At 67.1% G+C, this 24,748-nt stretch overlaps 1 protein-coding gene across 1 annotated transcript in view; it reads right to left on the reverse strand.

Annotated features, from left to right (window-relative positions):
• Positions 1 to 22,018, reverse strand: part of RXRA (retinoid X receptor alpha) — an 89,948-nt gene extending 67,930 nt beyond the window's left edge. Inside the window, exon 1 of the mRNA XM_039255157.1 lies at positions 21,915 to 22,018. Within this exon, the coding sequence (XP_039111088.1) occupies positions 21,915 to 21,942 (28 nt within the window). The 5' untranslated portion in view covers positions 21,943 to 22,018. The remainder of the gene's footprint in view (positions 1 to 21,914) is intronic.
• Positions 22,019 to 24,748: the final 2,730 nt, after the last annotated feature.

Consider the following 24,748-nt stretch of genomic DNA (forward strand, 5'->3'; position numbering starts at 1 on the left):
GGGGGCAGGGGAGGAGGGGAAGGGAAAGGGGGGAGGGGCAGGGGAGGAGGGGAAGGGAAAGGGGGAGGGGGAGGGGCAGGGGAGGGGAGGAGGGGGAAGGGAAGGAGAGGGGGAAGGGGAGGAGGGGGAGGGGAAGACGGAGACAGGGGGTAAGGATGGAGAGGAGGGGAAGCGGCGGCGGCGGCAGCGCTGGAAGGGCAGGCGGAGCAGAGCCCGAGCCGCCAGAGGGCAGGGCCCCGCACCCAGCAAGTGCCCTCCGCTTCCCGAGCAGGTACACGGCCAGAGGACAAGGCGACCCAGCGCGACCCAGCGCGACCCTTCCAGGGCCGGCGCCAGGTCCTCACGGACAGAAACCCCAGGCCTCCAAGGAGGAGCACGAGCCCCCCCCGGCAGCCCCCCAGGAGCCCCCCCGTCAGGCAGCCCCCCACTCCGCAGACTGCAGCCCCGGACACGCTGCCCACAGGGCTCTGCCCACCTGCAGAGGTGAGGAAGCGGAGACTCCCGGGCGCTGACCTCTGCTAAACCGCATCCACAGAGTGTGTGGGCACGAGCCACCCCAACCTGCGGCCGCACGCTCCTCCGACGTCCTGAGCTCCCGAGGGCCCCTGCCCCCTCGCCCTCCTCATACCCATCCCCCCATGGACACCGCGCTCACCACACCAGCAAAGGCCACGGCCACCTGTCCGTACCCTCAAGCCCCCCGTCAGCTGACAAAACGTGGCCCCTGGAACCTTCTGGGCTCTGACCGCAGACCCCAGAGTCCCACGCCTGGACATCAATGTCTGCCGCTCTCACGGTCTCCACGCGGCCCCGTGAGGCCCGCACTGCCCACCCAGACCCCGCCCCCCCACACCCCACAAACGGTACCCCCACCTACGCCCAGACCTCTTGGGCAACTCAAGCCCCCAGAGCCCCACCCAGGCCTGTAATGACAGCCCAGGCTCACCAGCCACGCCCCCCACCCCCGCCTCTCCAGACCATCCTCGCGGGGGGCCAGGGTCTCCCACGCCCCGCTGAGCCCCTCGAGGGCTTCGCAAGGCTGTCAGGACAGGCCCAGTGGTCCCACCTGCACCCCGCCCGGCTTTGCCTCCCCCTGCCCCCAGCCCCTGCCCCCGCCACACGGCTGGACCCGGCATCTGGCTGCACACTGACCCCGGCAGGCCGGGCTCGCTCCCACATCAGGGCCTTTGCACATGCTGCTCTCGGCCCAGAAGGCTCTTCCTGCACGGCTCTGCCCACTAGCCCTTCGCATCCTGCAAGCACGCCTCAAACCTCGCCCCACATACCCAGGGCTTGACCATAGTCGCCGCAGGCCCCAGGCCGTCCTGGCCGAGCCCCTGAGCTCCTCTGGAAGTAGGGGTGCGGGAGTCAGAGGGGAGCCTTCCTCCTCCGCAGATGCCCCGGGCGCCCCTGCTCCCGTGTGGGGGGAGGGCTGGTGCCGCCCTCGTTATCTGGCCTCCGGGCCGACAGAAGCGCGGGGCTCAGGGGCGTGGAGACAAAGGCAGCTGACCACCAGGAGCCCACAATTAATCTCGGTCAACACCATGGTGAGGTGGGTCGTCCTCCGCCCCTTGATTTACATTTTTATTAAATCACGACGGAAAATTAGAAATATTATTACTTCTCTCGATCTTTAACCCTTTCTCCGCCAGGCTCTGCACCCAGCTGCCCGAGCCACCTGCCCAGGGGGTGATGTCGAGGCTCCCACCTCACCCCTGCCTGCCGATCGCCTCCACAGTGACGACCGGGGGCCCTCCCCCAGGGTCAGGAGCCCTCCCCCACAGCCCAGGTCAGCCCCAGGACGTGCAGCCAGGAGGCGGCGCCTCTCAAACCCTTCCCAGGGGCCTCAACTCAGGCAAAACACCTCCCCTTCAGGCCTGTTTCCCCCTTCTATAAAATAAGAATCAGGAGGTGGGTGCGACCAGAGGGGTCTCGACCAGGCCCCCACTGTCACTGGTCCATCCAGACACTGCCCCAGCTCGGCCTCCCAAACACCAGAGGCCCCCCTGAGAGCCCCACAACGCAGGGCCCAGTGACGCTGCTCAGACTGCCCCCCAAAGGCAGCGCCTGCCCTTCACCCCTCCCGAAGGGCCCCCCACGGTCTCAGCAAGGTTATAAGCGAGAGGGGGCAGAGGGCAGGGGCAGCCGCGACGTGTGGACGCCAGGGCACAGGCCAGGGTCAGCGGTCCCTGGGGCAGCCACAGTCCCAGAGCACACGCCCCAGTCAGGGGGACAGACGGGAGCGCATCAGCAAACCCTCAGAGGCGGAGGTGACTGAAGGTGACAGCGGGGGCCAGGCCACAGCAGTTAAGGGGCCCGTGGGGGTGACATCCAAGTGAGACCAGAAGGAAGGAAATGGGCCACAGGGTGATACAGGAAGGGTATTCACGGAAGGCACAGCACGTGCAAAGGCCATGAGCAAGGAGAGGGCTGGGAACACTGTAGCAACAGGAAGCAGGTCAGTCCAGCTGGTCCCACCCCCCCAACCCCCCACCCCCGCCGCAAAGCAGGGACGAGTGCCAGGGCCAGAGTTTGGACTTCACCCCAAGGACCGCGCCAGCGTGAGAGAGAGCTAAGCAGCGCGGCACGATCGGGGCCAAGCTTGGGAACAAGGGTGCACGGCGAGCAGGTGGCCCCTGACAGCACGCCACGCCCCCACGCACCCCCCCAAGCTGCTGCCCACCCCCAACTTGGTCCCTACAGGGAAGGAGGAAAAAAGACACCACCAGATGCAGAAGACACTGGGCCTCAGGCATGGGAAAGAGTCTCCCAAGTGGGGGTTATCACGGAGGGCTTCCTGTAGGAGGGGCCACGGCAGGCAAAGCGGGTGCAGTAGCACCGCCGCTGTCCTGCCGTGCGGCACCTGCTTGTGCTTATCTGTGCCAGGAGCTGACCCAGATTTGGTCATGAATGAAGCGAGCGCGTCGAGACCCTAATTACTTTTCACTGTCCCTCGTCACGCATCGCACGTTGACGGTGAGCGGGGGCGGGAGGAAAGCGCGGTGCGATTAATTTCAGCTGCAAGCTCGCTCCCTCCTTGCGCAGGCCACCCCCACTCACCCCGGGAAGAGCCGCTTTAACTCACGTTTCGCGAACACCTTAGGGACGCAGCAGGCACCATGGGTGGGAGGGACTCGAGCTGCCATCAGAGGCTGAATCAGGACCCGCCAGGAGCGGCCGGGACTGCAACGCGAGGTCAGGGTGACAACAAGGTGCACCCACTAGACCCTGCTTGCAGGGGGTCCACCCGGACCCGACTGCAGCTCCTCGGACCCCCGCTCCACGCCCCGGCACAGCCCCCCACCGCCGGTGGCCACGGGGACACGAAACCCCATCTCTTCATTCAGCCCACACGCTCACCCCCCCCCGGGGGCAGGTGCAGCCTCAGGCCGTGCGGACACGGGGCCCCCCCGGGACCCCAGGGGGGCTGGTCTCCCCACCCGACAGGGCGGACACTGAGGCCCTCGCCCCAAACCACCCCCTACCGAGGGCTCATGGGCGACCCCTGGGGTGCATGCACGCCCATCTCCGCCACAGGCCCTCTGAGGGGCCGCCAGGCACACTGGCCTGGGGCAGCCGGAGCCTCAGGGAGCTGGAGGCTCCCTCCCCAAGGAGCTCGAGCAAAGGTCCTGTGAACTCCAGCCCCAGCGCCCCGCCAGGCGGCCCCAGGCTCCGGGAGGCCCGTCCCCGCGGGAGGGCTTCGCACTCCTTTCCACACGCACGTCCGACCGTGGGGTCCAGCGCAGACACTGAGGGGGGCTCAGAGCCCCTTCCTGCCACCGCCGCCAGGGGGATGGGACCCCAGGCACTGCCGCCGAGGGCTGGAGGAGCCCCAGCCCAGGAGAGCCCCCGGAGGAGGCCGAGTGCGTGCGCACTGGACGGGGCAGGAAGCTCACCGGGGAGGGGGTGGTAGTGGGGCGGGGGGAGGGGGGCGCGGAGGCAGAAGCAAGCCTTGCTCCTGAAGACCAAGGGGTATCCTGTGTGGCGGCAGGAGGGGCGGGGGGGGGAGGCGCGGGTGCAGAAGGAGCCAAGCCAGGAGGCGGCGAGAACTTCATCCTGTGAGCACTGGGGAGCCACAGAGGGTGGTACACAGGGAAGTACAGTCCCTGGCTCTGGCGCCAGCCCCCATCTCCTGCTGTGGACCCAGGGGCAGGGAGCAACGGGCTCCACTTCCCACCTTGGCAAGAGAAATCTGGGCCTGGGGCAGATGCCCAGGCTTGGGGTTTCTGTGGAGAAATCTCCGGTCCCCCCCCCACCCCCGCAGCTGCTGAGTCAGGAGCACGGGGGTAGCACCCGAATCACGGACCCTTCCAGCAGTGTGGGCAGGAAGCCAGGTCTGCCGGCCCCAGGCCCTGCCAAGCGCCTACTGCGTACTGGCCAGAGCCCCGCCAAGTGAGCCAGCTCTGGGCCCCCTGCCGCCGCAGCAGCCACCCCCACCCCCACCCCGAGGGCTGGGGAAACTGAGGCGCAGGATAAGGCAAGGTGGACTTGTCCACGTGTGGCCCCATCCCGTCCCGGGGCACGGAGCGGATGTGGGGTGGCAGGGACCCTCAGAGGGCGGGGACCCCAGCTGGGGCCTGGGGACCAGCTGCAGGGAGGCGGCTCCCTGGGACCAGGCTGAGGGCTGGAGTTGCAGGGGCGGGACAGGCACACCAGGCAGAGGGAAGGGCCTGCTCGGAGGCTCAGAGGTGGGAACGGCGGGAGCCTCGCTCTGCCGGCGGGGCCCCCCCCGGGAGACCGCCAGGGCCGGGGCAAGGGCTGCCAGGGCCACCCTCGCGGGGCCGTGAGGAGGGCACGCAGGAAGGAGGGCAGAAGGGCAGAAGGGTGGGGACGTCACATCTGCTGACCAAGCCCCCACCCCCGCCCGCCTCCGGGGAGAAGCACTCTTTCCCACAGTTACGAAAGATCCTCTTTGCTTGAAGAAGAAGGGGAACCCGGCCCAGAATCATTCCTCTCCAGGGCTCGGGGCTCAGTCCCTGAAGCTGGGGGCCAGGGAGCCACACAGCAAGGCCCGTGGGGACTGCATGACCCCCAGGTCCATGCCAAGGTCACACCTGCTTCCCCTCCTAGGGGAGAACTGTCCCCCAGCCCGACACCGAGTGCCCCCGCCCTCCTGGTGCTGCCGGGCACTGACGGCTATCCTGCCCAGGCCCAGGCACCAGGGCGAGAAACTCCCCTCCCCACCCCCAGGCCAGGACACCAGGGTCCAGAGGGGCCCTCGGCCACCACTCCTCCCTGCTCGCAGGCAAGAACGGAAGGTCTGGCCAGGCGCAGGTTCAGGCTCACGGCCGTCCTGATGGCCAGCGTCACCACGCCACCTCACAGATCACAAAGTCCAGGCTCCGAGAGGGCGATATGGGCCCAGGCCACACAGCTGTGGGGGTACGAGTGCAAGCCCAGCCGCCCCAGCACCCCAGGGCCACTCAACCCACACAGGGCTTCCTAGGCCCCAAGGAGGCCCTCCGCCCTGTAGATAACAAGCCAGCCCCATCGCCCAGATGCCCCCTGCCCACATACTCCACCTCCCAAGGGCAGGGCGGGGAGAAATCCCGTAATCTCTGCGCCTCTCCAGGGAGGGGGCGCCCCCCACCCACCTCAGCTGTGGGATTTGGTCTGCTGGCCTCTAATCAAGTGATTACCCACAGTCCCGGAGCCCACACGCATACGCACGAGTCACCCACATCACCCACGTCACCCACACCACGGGATGTGGGCAGAAGACTCACCGGAGCCAGCCATGGCAGGAGGGGCCGGGGGAGGCCAGGCACCACCACCTCCTGGGGACAGAAGCCCCCAGACCCACGAGGCAGGCCTGAGCGCTGCTGGGGCCGCCCACATCCGCCCAGGGGACCACACGTGTGCCCGGCAGAAAACAGGGGCCCACAGGTTCTGCCTGGAGCTCACCCCGTGCCTTCGGGATGGCAGAGGGTCACCCAGGAACTCAGCAGGGTGACATTCAGGACCACTGGCTGCTTGGCACCTGCCATTACTGACAACGACGGAGAGACAGACACAGAGCAGGCACCCCCAGTGCGGAACAGGGCGGACCCCAGGCCCAGACAGCCCCACGCCACGTCAGTGTCCTTCATCTGTCCTCACTCACCCCGGCAGCCCTCATCCAGACCCAGCCATCGGGCACCTGGCCTCGGCGGGTGGGCCTGTCTGTGGGGGGAACGCCTGTGTCCCAGGTCCCCACCCGGCAAGCCGCTCCCCGACATCGGGGCGGCAAGGGGCCTTCCATTATGATGCCGCAGCCCCGCACCACACACGTGGGCCCCCAGCGGGTCCTGGGTAAACCCCGCCCCCTTCACCGAAAGCCTCCCCCCGCCCACTGCAGGCCTGGAATGGGTAGCATGGGGCCACCGGTGGTCCCACCCCAAGGCCCCGGCAGTAGTATTCCGGCTTTCTAAGCCTCTGTTTCCTTGTCTTGACGAAGGAGACAAGGAGAGGGTGTGGGATGGGCCACCCCACACCCCACGCTGTGTAACCTTGAGGCTCTGCCCAGCCTCTCTGAGCCCAGGCCACACCGGGCACCTGCGGACTACAGTGTAGCCGGTCCCACAGCCCATCCACCTCAGGCCTGGGAGCGTGGTGGGTCTGGCGCTTTCTCTGGTCTCGTCTCACAGTCCAGGACCCCGGTCTGCCAAATGCTGGCATGCTACCTAGCTGTGCCCACACAGGCAGGTAGGGTCCCCAAGGCCCCTCACCCCAGGCTGGGCCATGAGCCCTTGGGGAGTCACCTGCTAACCTGGGGTCTCCATGTGCCCCCAGCCAGGAACGCCCCCCACCCTTGGTGCGGGGGCTTTAATGACCCCACCGCAAGGCCGGTAGCTCAGCAGGTTGGGCCAGGGCCCTTGGTGGACATGGTCTGAACAAGGCCCAGTCCAACCCTGCCCTCAGCCTGCCCCACCCCGTCCAAGGTAGGGACGCTGCACATTTATTTACCCACTGTCCACAGCCCACCCCACCCAGCACCTACACCCATACCAGCCCCGCCTTCCCCTCTGGTCACCGCCAGCCTCAACCTCCAGCTGAGAAGCCGGCAGGGGTGTGAGGAAACTGAGTCATGTGCCAAGGCACCACCCCCCCCCTGCCGAGGCTGGTCCCAGAGGATGAAAAGGGGCCACTACAGAACCATCTGGGGAGGGAGCAAGCCCCCCTCCCCCCCGCCCCCCCTTCATCCCCTCCCCTGCCACGGAGCCACACACAATCATCTTCTCAGTGGCCCCAGGCCCGGGCCAGGAAGACGGGTGGAGCCTGGAGGGCGGGGGCCTATCTGACCCACAGTTGCTAAAAAGAGCCAACAGGGAAGTAAAAATAGGAAATAAAAATAAAATTGCTCCAGCCTGGCCCTGGCTGTTTGTGTAGGAAACAAGGTACCTACCGCCGGCCCCAGGCCCCTCCCAGACGAGGAATGTGTCCCCCAGCCTCCAGCTGCCACTAAGACGCGCGTCAAAGAGGAACCTCAAGACCCTGGTTCAAATCCCACCTCTGCCACCAACCAGCCGGGTGACCCTGAGCAAGGGGCAGAGCCCCCTTCATCATCAGTGGGGCACAAGCCCACTTCTCAGCACAGGAAAGGCAAGACTCCTGGCGCTCCCACGCGCCTCCCGGCCAGGGTTCCCCCCAGGGCCCTTCCGCTGCGGCTTCCCAGTCGGCTCGCTCCCCGCCCCCCCGCCCCAGGTGGGCTGTCAGAAAACAAGAGCTAGACTGAGACACCGAAGCTGCCCCCCCAGCTCGTGCGAGCTACCACCGGGCAATCAGACCTGAACGGCCTCACGGAACAATCAGAGGAAACCTGCCTTCCTATCCTTTCCTAGTGGGCCCGTCCAGAATTGGCACTAGGCTTGTTCATACCAAAGTGAGCATGACTGACCGTGGCTTCGAGGCTGGCTCGCTCTCCAGGGCACAGAGCTAGCTGCACAGAAGGCTGTGAGCGGATCCTGGAGCTACAACACCCAGCCAGAGGGCAAGGAGGGTCTGTCTGGGCCACGGCACAGCTCGCACATGCAACCCTTCCCCCCCCCAGCACTGTGAGGACCCTCCACTACTGGTTCATTCAGTAAGGCACCTGCTGGGTCAACGCTCACTGACTGACTGAGGGTGCCAAGGCGCAAGCTAAAAGGGACGCTGAGGGCTAACCACAGCTGAGGGTGCTTGCCACAGCCCGGCCTGCAGCAGAGGGCATGTGCCCCGGGTGGGCCCCAGCCGCCCCCGGGGGCAATTCTGGAGCACCCGTTACTCCCAGAAGCCCTCGTGGGCCACCACCGGATCTGACACTCACGGCCCCTCCCAGGAGGACCGAAGTGGGCTGTGGGGGCTGGCCAGGAAAGTCTAAGGGGGACACGACCGGCCTGACCCAGCACCAGTCACCCCACACCGCCCTCCCTGTGACAGCCTGCCACCTTCGAGAACACACACATGCTTTCAGCCCTCTCCATCCTCTGGCCTTCTCGAGAAAAGCCCAATTCCTCGTGTAGCTCACCTGCCTGCCAGCCCCTGCCTGGCTCCCCTGCCCCGGCCTCCCTGCACACACACCTGTCTGCCCGTCCCCTCGGCCCTCGCAAGGGGGCCAGCCCACGGGGGGTGAAGCCGTGTGCAAGCTGGACTTGACCATGCTGCCAGCAGGAGTTAGGGGCAGAGGGCACACGGAACACACACGGGCACACCCAGGCATGCACACTCCTGCAGGCTCACACACACGCATGTGCTCTGGCACACACGCTCACACGTGCATGTGGTGCACTCTGACTCCAGACAGGAGGGTCCCTGCCAGGCCCCCTGCCCCGTGTGGCCCTGACTGCGAGTCCCTATGGACAGTCTGGGAAGGAGAGGCCCAAGGGGAAGCAGGGAAGAAAGGGGGAAGCAGTGGGCACCACGCCCCCCACTCAGTCCTGGCCTTGCTGCATAGCACCCCCCAGCCGACAGGCCCTTGGCACCTGCCAGGAAGTGTGGGGAGGGGTCCCCGTGGCTGGGAGCAGAGGACAAGAGGTAGACCTCGGGCCCCTTGATGGCCAGGTCCTGGGCCCAAGCCCGAGGTCAGAGACTCCAGCAGCCCAGCTGCCACAGGCACGTGGGCTAGGCACCCAGATCTCAGCTTGCTGTCCCAGGCTCTGGCTGCTGTGGGCCACCAAGCAGGAGTCCAGGCAGCCAGGGGACAGCAGTGGTGACAGCAGTCACCTTGCTCTCCGAAACCGGGAGGGGGAGGGGAGAGGACACCCAGAGGCGGGAAGTCAGCAGGGGAGGGAGGCCCAGGCTCAGGGCAGGCCATCTGCTCACTCTGGGGTCCCTGAGACACCCCCAGGTCCCCACAAGGCCATGACCTTCCTGGCCCCCACCCCTCTCTACCGGGCTGAACGCAGCACAGGGCCTGGCCTCCATGCGGGACTGTAGTGACGGCCGAGGGGGTCAGGGGAACGGCCGGCCCCTCCGATAAGAAGCGCTGCAGCTTATCAGCCAAGTCCAGGGTCAGCATGGGCTCTGGAGCCGCCCCTCCCCCACTCCAGCCCAGAGCGGGAGTCGCAGTAACTGCCCACGGGCAGATAGGTCCCAGGGGCGGTCGCAGGCAGGGGGCAGGTGGGGGCACGCCTCTCCAGGGACTTGCAGCCAGCGAAGGCATCAGGGGACGTGACCTTGCCCTGTGACCCTGAGGCTGGTCGGAGGAGCTAGGGACACCACGTGGGCTGGGGCCCGGCCAACCCGGAACCAGCGGCTGGGAGGGCCCAGCCCCGAGTCCACCGTCCCGCAGAAGGCGGTGGCGTGTTCTCTGTAAAGTGTACCCGCGGCAGCCACGAAGAAGTCGCGGGAATCACGGGCCCGGCGCCTGGCAGGGGTGGGTTCCGTCCCAGGGCCTCACCTGCAGACCCGCCCACCCCTCCAGCCTGAGGAGGGAGGCCCCGAGAGGCTGCGCCCCGCATGCCGCCCGCAGCACCCCGTCTCCTGGAACCCTCGGGCACCTAGAGCTGTCGTGAGCCCCGTATGCAGCCGGGACACTCAGCGGGGACGCCAGCCAGGACGTCAGCCCAAGGCGCACGCACCACGCCACAGCTGCCCAGGCTCAGGTGGCCACGGCCCAGGACCCGGCCAGGCCCTCCCCACGTGCACCAGGCCAGTGCCCGCTGAGGAGCGTGCCCAGGCGGTGCGGGGGGACCCAGTGTCTGGCCCGGTGATCCGGGCCTGGCCACAGCCTGGCGGTGCCCCAGCTGCAGTGGGGGTGGAGGGAGCGACTACTCTCCACCAAAGGGCGGAGATCCCGGAGCTGGGGGTGGAGGGCACAAGCCATGAGAGCCCTGCCAGCGCCAAGGGAAGTCCCAGCAATTCTCCGTGCCCGGGGCAGGGGTGAGGACCACCCCCTCCTCCTCAGGGCGGGGCAAGGGTACCAGGTGCTCCCTGGTCCTTAGAGCTGCTGCCTGCGAGGCACGGGGGCACAACTGTCCCGGAGGTGCTGAGAAATGACACGGAGCGGTGAGGGGGTCCCGCCCCCCAAAGCCTGGCCCCTCGGGGCACCCCTCCCGCTGCCGGGACCACCGTGGCACTGCCCGCCACGGCCCAGCCTCTCCCCTGCGCTCTGGCCCACACAGCCACTGCCACACCTCTCCCCTGGTCAGAACACATCCCAGGCCAGCGTCCCGACCAACCCTAGACCCGCCCCCTGCGCTGCTCCCCCCATCTGGTAAAAGGCACGTCATTCTTCCAGGCACTCAGGCCAAAAGCCCCGAGACCAGGGCCCTGTGCTCAGTCCCCGCTTCTCCGCTGAGGCAGCAGAGCCTCCCAGTAAGCGCAGCCCAGACGCCGCCCTCCCCGGCCCAGGAGCCTCCCCAAGTCCCTGGAGGCTGAGGGTCCAGAGGCTCCTCCATGCCCTCCGGTTCCAGCTCGACTTCCTCCGCTTCGTGGCCTGGCCTGGCCTGGGGAGCTCTGCTCTGGGGTGGCCTCTGACAAAACAAAGCTCATGAGCGCGTCTGACAATACAAAAACCGACTTTGCGTAGACAAACTCCCATGCATCCCTCATGACCCAATTCAGAGGGCCCAACCCGCCCAACACCAGGGCAGGCTGGTAACACTTCTGTGCCCCGCCTGCTCTCTGGGCGTCCTGCTACCAGACTCACACCATCTCCTACCCCCAAGGGAGGGCAGGGGTGACATCGGGCCAGCCAACCCCAGCTCCCCACTCACTCCAGATGGCCTGCCCTGATACAGAATCAGCCCCCACTTTACAGGTAAGAAAACCGAAGCCCAGAAAGGCTTTAAAAATCCAGCCCAAGGTGACCCACTGTCGACCAGCAGCACTGGGTCCATCCTTGTTCTCTGACCCCCAAACACCCCTTTGGGGGCTGGGCCTCACTCAACTCTGCCTCCCCAGCAGGGCCAGATATCTGCGGACACACAGCCGATCAGACGAACAGATATAAGAACAGGCAGGCAAGAGATGTGCCCCAGACCTCTTGGCCAGGCCTCAACCCTGGCCCCCCACCGACCCAGTTCCAACAAGATGTGCTGAGCAGCAGAGGAAGGAGCCAGGCCCTGACACGGCTGGTCATCTGGGGCCCAGGGGCCCTCCCCACGTGGATCTGGGCATCGGGCCCAAGGGAACCCCAAGGTCTCTCAGGCAGCGGCAGCAGGAGTCCACGGGGGGCTCGCCCATGGGCAGGAACACACACGGCCGCAGGCTCCCTCTAGGCACCCGGGGGACCCTCCAGGGCAGGAGCCGGGCCCCCTCCCAGGACTCAACACCAGGCCGCACGTAACTGGACTCCCCTCCCTCGAAAGGCAGCAGACCCCGGAAAAAGAGCGATTTGCACAACAGTAGTTAATTCGGAAAGTCAACTCCGCAAGGAGCGGGCTCCCCCCGGCTTCTCTGAAGGGCAGAGGGCAGGGGAGGTACCTGCGGGAAGCACGAATTCAATCAACAAACATTTCGCAAGGGCGGGGGCAGTGCCTGGCACTGTGGCTTCAGCCTCCAAAGAGTCCTAGAAGCCACCCCAGGGGTGAGGAGGGGCGCTCAGCGATCTAGAGACCCGAGGGGGGAAGGGCTGCACCCAGCTGGCCACGGCTGCCAAGGGCCCCGGCCGGCACGCTGCTGCCCTCCCCACCTCCAGCTCCAGCATCCTTCCTTCCATTCGACAAACGAGGAAACCCAGATAACGAGGGAGGAAGTAACGTGCTCCCAGTCACAAAGCTCACGTGGCAGAGCCAGAACAGGACTGTCAGACAGGCCTCCCCGGCCCCGGGGCCCACAGTCTGGGGGGTCAGCCTCTCAGTGGTAAGGCTCCCTGGGGTCCCAGCCTTGGGGCAGGCGGGCCCCGCGGGCCAGGAGGGCTGGTACCCTGACCTGTGCCCCCGAGACAGAAGAAGGAAGAGGGAGGCCCTGGCCACGCTCCCTGCAGTCCGACTCTCCATCTGGGCCCAGGAAGGCCAACTGCCCTGCCCCAGGGGTCACGGCCTGGCACCCAGTGCCTATGGTCCCCACCTCCCAGCCCTCCTCTCGACCTTGGTCCCGGGCAGAAAGTCCAGGAGCAGGGGTGGGGCGAGCCACCTCCCGCGGACTCTGGCCCCATCGGTTTTCTCCTCCATGCGGCGCTCCCACAGGAGGCCCCTGGGCCAACGGCACCGAGCCGCCACGGGGGACGGGGTGGGCATCGCAGCAGGGGGCACGACAGGGATGGACCAGGGATGCGGGGACAGCCAGGCAGGGACGGGGCAGGGACCCCCGGCACCTCCGCCCAGAGAAGGAAGCAGCAATGGCCACTCACCCCAGGAGCCAGAGCTCGGAGCTGGTGAAGCACGTGGTGGGCCGGCATGGGCCATACTCCAGACCAGGACATTTCAGGGCCTGGAGGTAGAGGGGACATGAAGCCCACAGGCAACCGGCTCAGAGGGGCTGCCTACAGCCAGAATGGGGTCCTCCAGGTGAAAGCCAGGCCTGCCGCCACCTTTAACTCCGCACAGGGTTAATGATTCCCAGACCAGCTGACCACACCCCCCCCAACCAACGTTCACATGGGTCCCGACAGCACCGCCCTACAGCCCAGCCAGCGAGGGGCCAGTCACAGCAGCCTGCCTGCAGTCGGATCCTCTGGAAGTCCTCCAGGGAGGACGCCTGTATCCACATGGGCATCCCCTCCCCATACGCTTGGCTGGAGCCAGAGAGCCCCAGAGAGGGTGCTCCCCTTCCCACAGCCTACCCGACAAACTCCTACTCATGCCTCAAGACCCAGCTAGAGCAATACCTCTTCTGTGACGCCTGCCCAGGTACTTTATAGGTGAGGAAACTGAAAGCCAGACAGCTGATCTGCCAACCCGGGGCCACACAGCCCCCAACCCAGAGCCGGCACTCACCCCTCACACAGCGCGGCCCCCACCAGCAAGCCACAAACACAAGACGGGAGGAAGAAGAGCAGGCGGTGCTTCGTGAGGCAGGAGAGGCCACAGAGCCACGTGACGCTGACCAGAGGCCCGGCCTCCACGCTGGGCACGATGGGGAGCCGTGGAGTATTCCAGGCAGGGGAGGTCAGAGCCCAAGGGGAGAAGGGCCTCAGCCTCATGCCCCCGCCAGCCCCTACGACGACACCCAGCCCCCATTCCTAAGGCTCACAGTTTCCCCGTTACAAGCTGCTCACCCCCAAGTGTTTGACCCTAACTCTCCCGGTTCAGAACCAGAGCCCCACCCCCAGCCAACTCAGCACCCACGCTTCCCGGCACACAGGCAGCCCACCCGCGGCCCAGGGCCTGTCCCCACAGCCCAGGGAGGGCACGGACCCAGTTCCGGAGAAGCTGGTCCACAGCTCTGATGCCCCAGGCGGCCAAGAGCTTGCGGGAACAAGGCCAAGGCGCCAGGAGGGAAGGGCAGAAGCCTCCGGCAGCCAGAGAAGCCCAGGGAAACCGAGGACAGGAAAGAAGAAGGCACCTGCCCGGGCATGCAGCAAGCCGGCCAGAGAGCCCTGCGCTGCCCGCCCCAGCCCCACGCCGCACTCTGTACGAAGCAGCTCTCGTGCCCTGAGACCAGCAAGCTACAAACACAAGACGGCGAGAAAGAAGAGCACCTGGGGTGACCACCCACTCACCTGAGCGAGCTAAGACGGGGTCTCCAGGGACACCCCCCACCCTCAGCCCCTCCCAAGAGCAGCAGCAACAGCCTCTGCCAGGAGCACCCCGCAGTTGCTGTGGACAAAGCCAAGCCACAGGGGGTGCACGGTAGGCACCACTGTCCCAGGGAAGGCCATCGGCCTCGCCTGAGCTCCCGGAGTGAGCCTCCTGGGCTCACCAGCCACAGCCCCTAGGGCGCGCCGTTCAGCCTTGCAGGCCTGAAACCTTCATCGCAAAATATGGACAGATCAGCCCCCCTCACGGGCCCGTCCACAGACAGAGCCGGGCTGGAACACAGCTCCGTACGCGGCCACCACTGCAGCCACCGCTGTCCCCTCGCCAGTCACTGGCCAGCGTAGCCCATGCCCAGCCCCGCCTCTAGGGGACCAGCAACCATCAAAGTGGGTCCCGCAGACATGAGGCCGGGTTTACTGGAGAGCGGGGACCGGCCAACCCCCCAGCCCCTTGCCAGGACCCCCGTACGTCCCCACAGTGTGGCCACCCATCCGCCACTGACCCTCCACCGCGGGTTGTCTCCGTCCTGGTCCTCAATCAGCCGGCACTGCCTGGACCCCCATGCTGGGTGCTGCGTGGACGCAACACCTGAAAGTCAGGGCCCTGCCCTCCGGGAGCCACAGGAAGCAGAGAAGGTGGGGTGGGCGCCCAGCACATCAGGCGCCCACGGCGGCCACGCGCCGGCTCTACCAGGCTGCCAAGACCCCCGTGCACACCGAGCCGGCTCCCACTCCCGGGTGCCCCCGAGGCAGCACGTACAGCATAGCGGGTACAAGGGAACAGCAGGGCACGCCCGCCCCCCACACCCTACTCTGCACATCAACCAGCTCTGGCTGGGGAGACACGCGGGCCTCCAGAAGGTCACTGCTGAGGATGTGGCTGTAGAGCAGACGCTACGGGCAGCGCGGACGGGAGAGAGGGGGGTCTGGGCGGGGGCGCAGTGCCAGCCAGGCCTGACGCACGCCCCCTGCCCAGAGCTCTGCACAGGCGGCCGTCCACCGGGAGCCCGGAGCGCAGCGACTCGGGCCACCTGGGCTGTCACCGCCTGACCTCTGCCCGGGGCCAGTGCGGACACTTAAGCTAAATTGGTCAATTACGGGATACTTAGATCCCTCCCCGGGGCTTCCCAGCCTCCCTCGGTTCTGGGCCGCAGCACCAGGAAGCCTGTTGAATCAGTAACCTCATTACAGCCAGGCGGCCGCACCCGGGGCCGGCTTTGAACTCCATGGGATTTATCCACTGCGCTGGAGGATTTACACACTGCCTGGCCCAGGCCCAACTCGCGCTCCCTTCTCTTCTCCCCCGGCTCCTGAGGCCTATCGCCACCGGCACTAGGTCCCAAGCACCTCAGGGAAACCGAGGCACAGCTGGAAACCACTGCTCAGATGGGTCCACGGATGTGCAGAGAGGCCAGGGCCAGGCGCTCAGTCACCCCAGAAGCAGGGTCTCAGACCGAGGGCTCCCCTTTTCACCCCCAGCCCCAGCTACCAGAGCTTGGGGCCGCCTATCTCAGGAACTCAGAACCAAGAGCCAATTGTGAACATCTCGGGAGGGAGGACCTGGAGGTGACAAAGCCTCACACCAAAGCCCCGGGGTTCTGGCCCCACGGCCAGTGCCAACATGGCCCCCGGGTACCCGCCCTGACCCCAGGAGGCCCGGCCGCCCTGCCCGCCATGGACATCACATCCCACCACCCCGATCGCGTGGCCGGGCCGGACTCCTCCCCCAGACCCGGCTTGAGCCCTCTGGACCACCGGCGTGTCTCATCAGCCCCTTTCCGAGAGCCCCACTAGCACCCTAGACCCTGGGACACGTCAGTACTGTGGGGCAGGGAGCACGGGCTGGAGAGCATCGCCCCGAAGGACAGGCCAAGGGCCCGGAAGTTGGAGAGCGGGGGTGGGGAGGGAGACAAGCACTCTCCCAACCCCGTGAGCAGGGAAGGCAGAGATCCATGGCCAGCCCAGAGGCCTGGCCTGCCCTCCAGGAGGCTGGTACATGGGGCGGCCCGGCCAGGGCAAGGCCAGCAGCCCACACCTGCCACGTCAGGCTCCGGGCCCACCTGGAACCCCTCCTCCTTCCAGCTCCAGCCCACCCTCTGCACAGAGCTGGATGCCTAATCCCAGCTGCGAACATCACCATCCCCAAGGTGCCCTGTGGCCCTGGGCCCCCACACGCCCACCCACATCCCAGGCCCTCACCTGGACACGACCTCCCGCCTCCCTTCACAAGCCTCTACCTCTCCCAGCCGCAGCCACGCGGGCCTGGAGGCCTGGCCTTGGGCCTTTGTCTAGGCTGTCCCTGCCCCCCGGAGTCCCCTCCCCCCCACCACCTGTTGCAAGGCTGCCTCTCCTTCAGACCCACGACACAACCAGCTCCAACAGGAAACCCCGCCGGCCCTCTGCCCCCGAGAGCCAGCCTGGCGGGACGGCAGGGCCAGGCCAGCCCCCGCAGGACACCCTAGGTGCTACGCGGCCTGAGTCCCGGGTCCCTCTAAGGAAGAGCTCGCGGAGAGTGGGACAACAGGCCGACGTGTGCACGTGGGCCTGCGTGTGCGTGCGTGCATGCACGTGAATATATGCACGCCTGCATATAAACATGTGTGTGTGCATCTGCGGGTATGTGTGTGTACACGTGTGTTCGTGTGTGCATGGGCATGTACGCATGGGTTCATGCGTGCATGTGCACCTCCGTGCATTCGTACGTGCACGTACCCCTGCGTTTATGCACATGCGCACGTGTATGCACGTACACACGTGTGCCTCTGGGCGTGCGTACATTTACGTGTGCGAGTGTGTGCACCAAGAATGATCATCACAGAGACGACCGAGGCCCCGCCCTGCCCGGGAGACCCGGTGTGGCCGTTCCACCCCAGCCGACCACCACCCGGTTCCCTCAGCAATTTGTTCCCAGGCAGCTCAGTCCCGGGAGGGTGAGGTGGCGACACTGGGCCACAGGGTCCCCGGGTGGCGTGTCTGGCTGCTGACCCCACCCACCGCTTTCTGGCCCAGCAACAGCCCCAGTCCTGCCCCACCTCCAGCCAAGGACAGCCCTGGAAGAGGCTGAGGGGTGTCCGCTGCCCAGAGCACCTTCGGTGGGTAAAGGGCACGGAAGGGACAGAGTGAAGTTTCAATTTGCCACCAAACCCCACAGAACAGAGCGCGCATTCACCTGCCAGCCCGGGATCCCCCAGGGCTCAGAACAAACGGAGAGGCTGAGACCAACGGGCGGGCAGGGACCCCAGAGGCCCGTGTGGGTCCTGGAGACGAGGAGATCGGGCCCCTAGCAGCCCCCTGGCTCACCCAGGGGCACGGGGACGCAGGGACACATCACAAACACCTCCCGGTGGGCCCAGCTGTGCAGGCCGCAGCTCCGTGTGGCCAAAGCCATCCAATGGGAAGAGTGTGTGAGCAGAAGCGTGCACACATCCAGGCCCTGCACACTCGTGTGCGCACCCCCGCCCCCCCAACCGCGCCAATTTCATTTCGCTGCTTTCTGCCACATTTCGCGCTCACTCAGCTGCCAAGTGCCACAACTGCTATGTAACTCCAGGGTGCCATCTCCCCGTGCGGGAGCCGCGGGGGCACGACTGTGAGCCTCGGAACACCTCACACTGGGATCGGAGGAGAGGTGCCCACGAGTCCCCTGCCCCACCCGCCTGCCGTGAGGGCGTCCAACAGCAGGGCCACAGTGCTCGCTCGACCCTCGGAGGCCGGGTGCAGCCCTCTCTCCGGCGTCTGCTGCCTGCCCTTGGGGGCACCGGCCATGGTCTCTGCTCCGGGCTCTCCAGGCCTGGGCCCGCCCTGACCCAGGCAGAAGTCCCAGGGAGCACTTGGCCGCAGACCTCACCCTTGACAAGGGGCCGCCAGGACAAAATGGGCTGCCTTCCCCAGCCCCCGCGTCCATTCTACAGATGCACACTGAGGCTTGAGAGCCAGACAAGGGCCCCCAAACACACAGCAAAGAGAGGACTGGACCCCTGGCGTGTAACCACCAGCCCAGCAACAGGACACAGGCCTCCACGAAGGTGCTGCCCCTGGTCCCTCCCACCCCCGGGGACGGCGGGTCATTCCAGAGAGAGCAGGTGCGGGGAGTAAGTGACAGAGTGGCATGACTGGGGGGGGGGAGGGGGAGAAGGAGGGAGGAGGCTGGAACTGACTCGCACAGGGCATAAATGCTGCAGGCTGGGGTGCACAGGGGAGGGCATGGACAGGAGGGACCAGCCCTCCCCCCCACCCCTTCCACAGCATTCCTCAAATCCACCCGCTTAGTGAGTTTCTGAACAAAGGTCGGGAAGGGGATCCCCAACAGGCACCAGCTCACCAGTCAACCACGTCTGAGCGCACGCACACCGGGAAGCACCACCAGCGGCCAGTTCCCATGGGAACACACACCTCAAAGCCCTGGCCACGGAAGCCCACTACAGAAGACACGCCGGAGCCAGGGGAGAAGGGAAGAAGAGGAGGTCTCTGCTTACAAAGCCTCAGCCCGATGACGGTGCCCGGGGACCGAGCCAGCTCAGTGGCCCCTGCCGTGTCCCATGGAGAGCAGCAGAGCTGGGCCCAGGGGCCTCTTGCAGAGGACGGGCCTCACTTGCCACTCGGGACCACAGCCCTAAAACACACCAGTGTGTAAAGAGCCCATGCAGCCCAAGATACCAGAACTCCAGGGCAGCTCCCACGGGGTCTGGGCCTTCAAGGGCTTTCAGGAGGCCACCCTGCAAGTGCGACCCAAGTCTGTGCCACCTGAATCACTTCGGGGCCACTCTCCTGACCCCAGAGCCCCTGGCATGCGTACCCGGTCCCGCCCAAGCACCCACTCCCTGCCCACACTGTTCCACAGCAACTCCCTCCTGCCTCCCCAGGAGAGGAAACAAAAGGGCGTGAGGTGGAGACCAGGGAGAGCAGGCAGAGGGCTTCCTGGAGGAGGCTCAGTTCCCCGCAGGCCCTGAAGGACACACACAGCCGGAAATACTGACCGAGCTCCCCGGCAGCCACCGTGTGAGCAAGTCTGCTGCCTCAACTCTGCCTAACCCTAGCTCCTGGCCACCAGCACTCCCGGCACGGCCCTTCCCGGGGCCAGCCCAGGCCCCCATGTCTGGGCAGAGGGGGTCAGGGCTGCACGCCAAGCCCAGGCACGCCAGCTAGATCCGGGCAGGCACGCAGGCGGCAAGGCCTCGGCCACGGCCGGGCCGCACCGGGGGCTGTTTTTCTCGCCCTGACGCTCCTCCTGTCAACATGGGCCCCTCTGGAGTTTCCCAGCAGTCGGCAGTGCCCAGGCCCAGAACTGCCCCGGCAGGCCGGCCTCCAAGCCCGGACTCCCAAGAGTCATGTGACCCTGTTATTTCGGGAGGCCCCGGAATGCACTCTACTTTGGGTCCCTCGGGGCTCTGATGTTACCAGAAGCCCCTCACCAGTGCTCCAAGCTCACTCGGGTCCCCAAGGGTCCCCCAGAGGAGGGCCAGGGGGCCTACTGCTCTGCTCCTGGCCGCCCCATCCCCCCAGGCAAGTGAGCCTCTACTGGACCTGCGGGGTCTGGCCAGGCCTGAGACCTCCGGGCAGCCTTTGCAGGCCCCCCCACTGCCCAGGTGGGTGCCAATGCAGGCCTCCTCCATGGGTGTGAGGGGCGCCGAGGAGGGGGGGCAGGACGCAGGGGCTACCCTGGGCCACTTACTCGGCACCAACATCTGTACCTTGGGCTCATCCTGACCTCCCACCAGGCAGCTCAGCGGGCAGTAGCTGGGGGACTCCCAGGAAGGCCAAGTGCCCGGACCCACCAAGCCCAGAGGCAGTCGGGGCCCGCCAGGGAACGAGGCAGGCGGTTCGACCTCCCGGGCAGTGCCAGGGCTGGCCCGGGCTGCCAGCCGGGCCCTGCACGAGCGTGCGGGGCCTTCACACACACACACTCCCCCACCCCGGAGAGGGATTAGGCCGTGTTTACAAAAGAGCTCCGGCGAGTAGCTGCTTACACGGACCTTCAACTCCACCGCACTTCAGAGCGGGCCACAAGCTCAGAAAAAAAAATAAAATGTCAGGACTCTCCACTCAAGCCTGGGGCCTGGGCTGCTGGGCAGGCCACCCAGCCCGGTGGAGGCAAAGCCTCGGAGTGTCTGAGGGGCCCATCCAGGTTCCGGGGGCAATGGCTCAGAGGCAGGACCTCGCCTTTTCGTGGGGATTCAGCTCAGCAACCCTGCAGCCCGGGCCCTGGACCCTCCCAGGATCCGGCCAGGGCCCTGGCACGTCAGGGGCGGGAGACAAGCCAGAGCAGAGCAATGTTGCTCCAGAAGGGACCCTCTGGGAGAGCCCAGCTCTGTGTGCATGTGTGCCTACGGGTGTGCAAAGCTTTCACGGGGGAAAAGGAGACGCTGTCCTTCCTCTTCCCCACACGCTGCCGCCCACCGTCTAGGGGCTCAAATCCAAAATCCCACCGCATTGTATTCTGTGGTCTCAGCTTCTCGAAGCCAGTTTTCTCATCTGCAAAATGGGCACGAGTGCCCCTCCCTGGGGGCTCTGGGGAGGAGCTCGGCGCCTGCACAAGTCTTCATCTTAAAGAATCAGAGACGGGTCTTCCCAGATCCCGACCAACCCTATTCCAGCGTCCCTGGAGCATGCCCTGTTTGTGAGTGGGCTCGGGGGTGTCTGGGGTGCTCAAATCCTCCCCCTGACACTGCGGGATTGGGGGCAGCTGCTGGCTCCCCTCCACCTCCCCGTCTCAGCAAACGTTCCCGCAGCTGTGCTGGGCTCAGACCGCCAACCCAGTGGCCAAACTGCGCCCCAAGCTGCAGGGGGGCGGGAAGGCAGGAGGGAAGACTGACCGAGGGGTTTCATTCATAATCAGCTGTTTTAATTTCCATTCAGCACAGATCCTTCACCCAGCCTGACAGCCTGGCTGCCGGCCCCACCACCAAATTAATATCCTTCCCTGCGCTCGTTCATAAAGTCTCCCCACCCCCTCCTCCCTTCCCTCCCTCTCACTGGCTCCCAAACCCCAGGGAGGGCAGCGGCTGGGGGCTCCCGGCCAAGCCCCTTCCTCCTCCTACGTGGGTCAGGGCCTGGAGTCAGGGCGGGGGTGGGGGGGCAGTCTGGGGCAGAGAAGCCACTGGGCGGGATGGCAGCAGGAGGGCAAGAAAACTGAGCCTCCGCGCCTCTGGGGTGTCCTTCCCCCAAGTGCAGGGCCAGCCCCCTCCTCCCCAGAACGCCCCCCTCACAACAGCCGGGTGCGCCGGAGAGAGGGGCCCCATTACTGGGATGGGGCCTTCCCGGGTCTGAGGTTCCCGGTGCTAAGGCCCCCTCGCTGACCCTGCCCACCCGCACCCGGGCCGCGCTGGGGGAGGAGGGGTCCCGCGCGTTTCAGGGCCGGCGGCCTGCTGGCCTCGGCAGCCCGGGCGGCGGCGCACAGGCCGTCCCGGTGCCAGGGCGGCCGCAGGCTGGGAGCGCACAAGTTGCTCCGCCCGCCCCGGCCCGGCCCCTGCGCAGCCCGGCGGGAGCTGCGCGCTCGGGGCCGCGGGCGGACCGGCGTAGCCCGGGGAGTGAAGGGCTTAGGGGTGGGGGGGGGGGCCGGGGCGGGACCCCCGTTCCCAGCCGCCCGCCGCCACCTCCTTCGCCCCGCCGCCGGCCCGCTGCCCGCTCCCGCCCCGAGACCGAGTGGCGGCCCGGCGCCCGCGCCCCCCGCCCCGGTCGGCCCGGGAAAAGTTGCCCGGCCGCCCGCCCCGGGCCGGCGCCCCAACAACTCGGCCAGGGCCGCGCGGAGGGGGGCGCGGAGCCGAGCGGCCGGGAACGCGCCCCGCCGCCCCGCCGGCCCGGCCCCGCGAGCACTCACCGAGCGGCAGGAAATGTTTGGTGTCCATGTCGGCGGCGACCGCGGCCGGCGGCGGGACAGCGGGCGAGCGCGGCGGCCCCCGGCGCGGCCGGCCGGGCCCGGGCGGCGGGAGCCGGCGGCGGCGGGGCGGCGGCGGCGCGCGGAGGCCGCGGCGCGGCGAGTTGTTGCAAAAGTCGCCCAACAATGTAAACTACTTGCGCTGCGCGCCGCCGCCGCGCGCCCGCGCCCGCGCCCCCGCCGCGCGCGCGCCCGCGCCCGCTCCGCTCCGACCGCGGCGGCGCCGGCGGGGGGGCGGCGGGGGGCCCGCGACGGGCGCGGACTCGGCGCAGCGCCGCCGCCGCCGCCGCCGCCGCCCCGCCCGGCGCGCGTCCCCCCCCCCCCGCCGCGGACCCCGCGCCCCTCGCCCCCGCGCGCGCCGGGCAGCGAGCTCGGAGCGGGCGCCGCGCAAACTTGCGAGTTGGCCGCGGCCGGGCTGCCGGGAGCCGCGCGGGGGCGGCGGGGGAGGGGCGCGCGCGGGGTTCCCTCCCCGCTGTCCCCAGCCCTCCGCGCGGAGGGGGGAGGCGGGCGGGCGGCGGAGCCCGAGGCGGCCCGGCCATTGTCTGGGCGGCCACACAAAGCGGCCGGCTGCGCCGCGCTCGGCCCCCGCCCGCCGCCACGTGGGGAAACTGAGGCCCGCGGAGGCCCGAGCTCGCGCTGGCGCACGGGCTGGGCCTCCGCCAAGGAGTCCTCCAGCTTCTGGACGCGTCCCCCGGCCGCCCCCCACCTTCCACGCCCAGGAGGAGTCGCGGCCCCCTGGCACACTCTGCCATGCCCCGCGGCCGGCCCCACCGGCCCCTGGGCCGCGCTGGGCTCGCGCTCCCTGCACGCTGGCCGGACTTCTGGGCCCCCACTTGAGAAGCACCGGGCTGGGGAGGAGCTGCCGTGAGTTGGGCGCTGACTTTGGAGCCGGTGGCCACTTCCCTATCCTGACTTTTAAATTTCGTGATTTGTTTGTTTAAAAACGAAACGAAGCACGCTGGCCCTGAGACTGGGACCGCTTGGCGCAGGACTTGGGGTGCATGAGTTATCTGCATGGGGAGACCCTCCCTGAGCACATGCAGCCCAGGGGCGCCCCCTCCCCACCAGCCCCCGCTAGCCTGGGGCACTGCTGCACGTCTTTCCGCGGAGGCGGAGGGGCTTACGAAAGCCGCACTGCCTGTGCATGGTGGTCCTGGGTCCAGGCGGGTGCTGATGTAGAGGGAGGTGATGACTGAATGTGGGTGGCCTTGCTGCCCAGAGAGACCCCAGCCCTTGACAAGGAGGGGGGGATCCTGCCTGGTGCGCCACTGCCCCCGCCACCTGTGTGACCCTGAGTAAGCCTTGGGACCCTTCTGGGCTTCAGCTTCCCTGCTGTGAAATAGGGAGTAACAGGCCCCACCTCCCACCTGACAGCCAGGAGCTGGGTCTCTGGGGGGCCATTTGGGCCTGTCCAGGAGGGACATTATGCTGGGGGCAGGAGCATGGCGTGGAGGAGGGGGTGGGGGGACAAGCACTGTTGGAGAGCTACCCCCACACCAGAGCCCCTGGCTGGCCCTGTCCCCCTGGCTCCTGCTTGACCCCCCCCTCGCCTCCCCTGCTGCAGAAAGCCTTCCCCCTTGCTGGCCCTCGAGCCCCCACCTGTACCTGTACCCCCAACCTGTGCAGCTCCCCACCTTCCCTTCAGCCCCAGCCTGTTAAACTGTGGCCTTCAGCCACCGTCTTCACACCCTTCCTCATTGCCTGGGACACAGCTTCAAACACTCACTTCCTCCTGCCAGGGCCGGGGGCAGGCCAGCGCGCAGGGAAAGCTCGGAGGAGCAGACGCAGGCACTGACACGTACGGAGAGGGTGCCATGTGCCGGTGCCGGTTCTCGGGCCTGCCTCCATCGCCCCCGGCGTGTCCCCGGCCATGCTACACGATCAGGTAGGTCCCGTCGGGCCCTGTCCTCCCGGCCTGAATCATCAGACCCCACCCCTCCCGCTACGGAAGAGGCCAGGCGCCCTTTTCTCGCAGGGACCCCACAGGGCACAACTGGCCGAGAAGCAGCTTCCCACAGCCCTCACTCCTTTGCCGGACAGAGTCATCCAGCAGCCCAGGGGCAGTGGACAGTACAAGTCACCTAACCGGTGAGGACATAAGGCTGAGAGAGGGGACATTCAGGAACGTGTCACACAGCAGTGAGGACGAAGCCAGGATTTGAACCCAGGGCCTGTCCTGGACTTTCTGAGCCAGTGAGGGCTCAAGGGTGCAGGCCCCACGGGCCGAGGTGACCATCAGTGCAGCTGCCTTCCCACCACGTCCCGTACAGACAGCCCACCCAGCATCCAAGGATCCGAGTCTCAGGACAGAGAGGAGGGAGGGGAGGGGAGTGGGGAGGAGCAGGAGAGAGAAAGGTCGATGTCGATCATCCATTCATTCCACAAACATCTCTTGAGTCCTCGGTCAGGTGGCAGTGTGGTCCCAGATGGACAGGCATGGGCCACATCCCAGCTCTGCCCCTTTCCAGCCGTGTAGCCATGCCTCAGTTTCCTCATCTGCAAAGCAGGGACAACATGGCCTCCCTGAGTCACCGCGATGATGAGGTGGCACCGAGTGAGCTCAAGCTCGGTGAGCTCGTTACTATTACTGCTGCCGCGGTTGTTACGAGGCGATGACTTAGGCCCTCTGGGAGCCCCAGCCCCGAGGAGGGACAGGACACGCCCACAGGGAACTCTCTTCTAGGTGCAGAGTAATGGGCATGCCGGAAGTGGCGTGGACAGTGACTGCGGGGCCAGGCCACGTGCAGCCAGGGGCCCCAGGCGCTTCCGGGTGTGCC

Source organism: Hyaena hyaena, unplaced genomic scaffold (assembly GCF_003009895.1).
Source record: "Hyaena hyaena isolate Hyena2069 unplaced genomic scaffold, ASM300989v1 scaffold_511, whole genome shotgun sequence".
Lineage (NCBI taxonomy): Eukaryota > Metazoa > Chordata > Mammalia > Carnivora > Hyaenidae > Hyaena > Hyaena hyaena.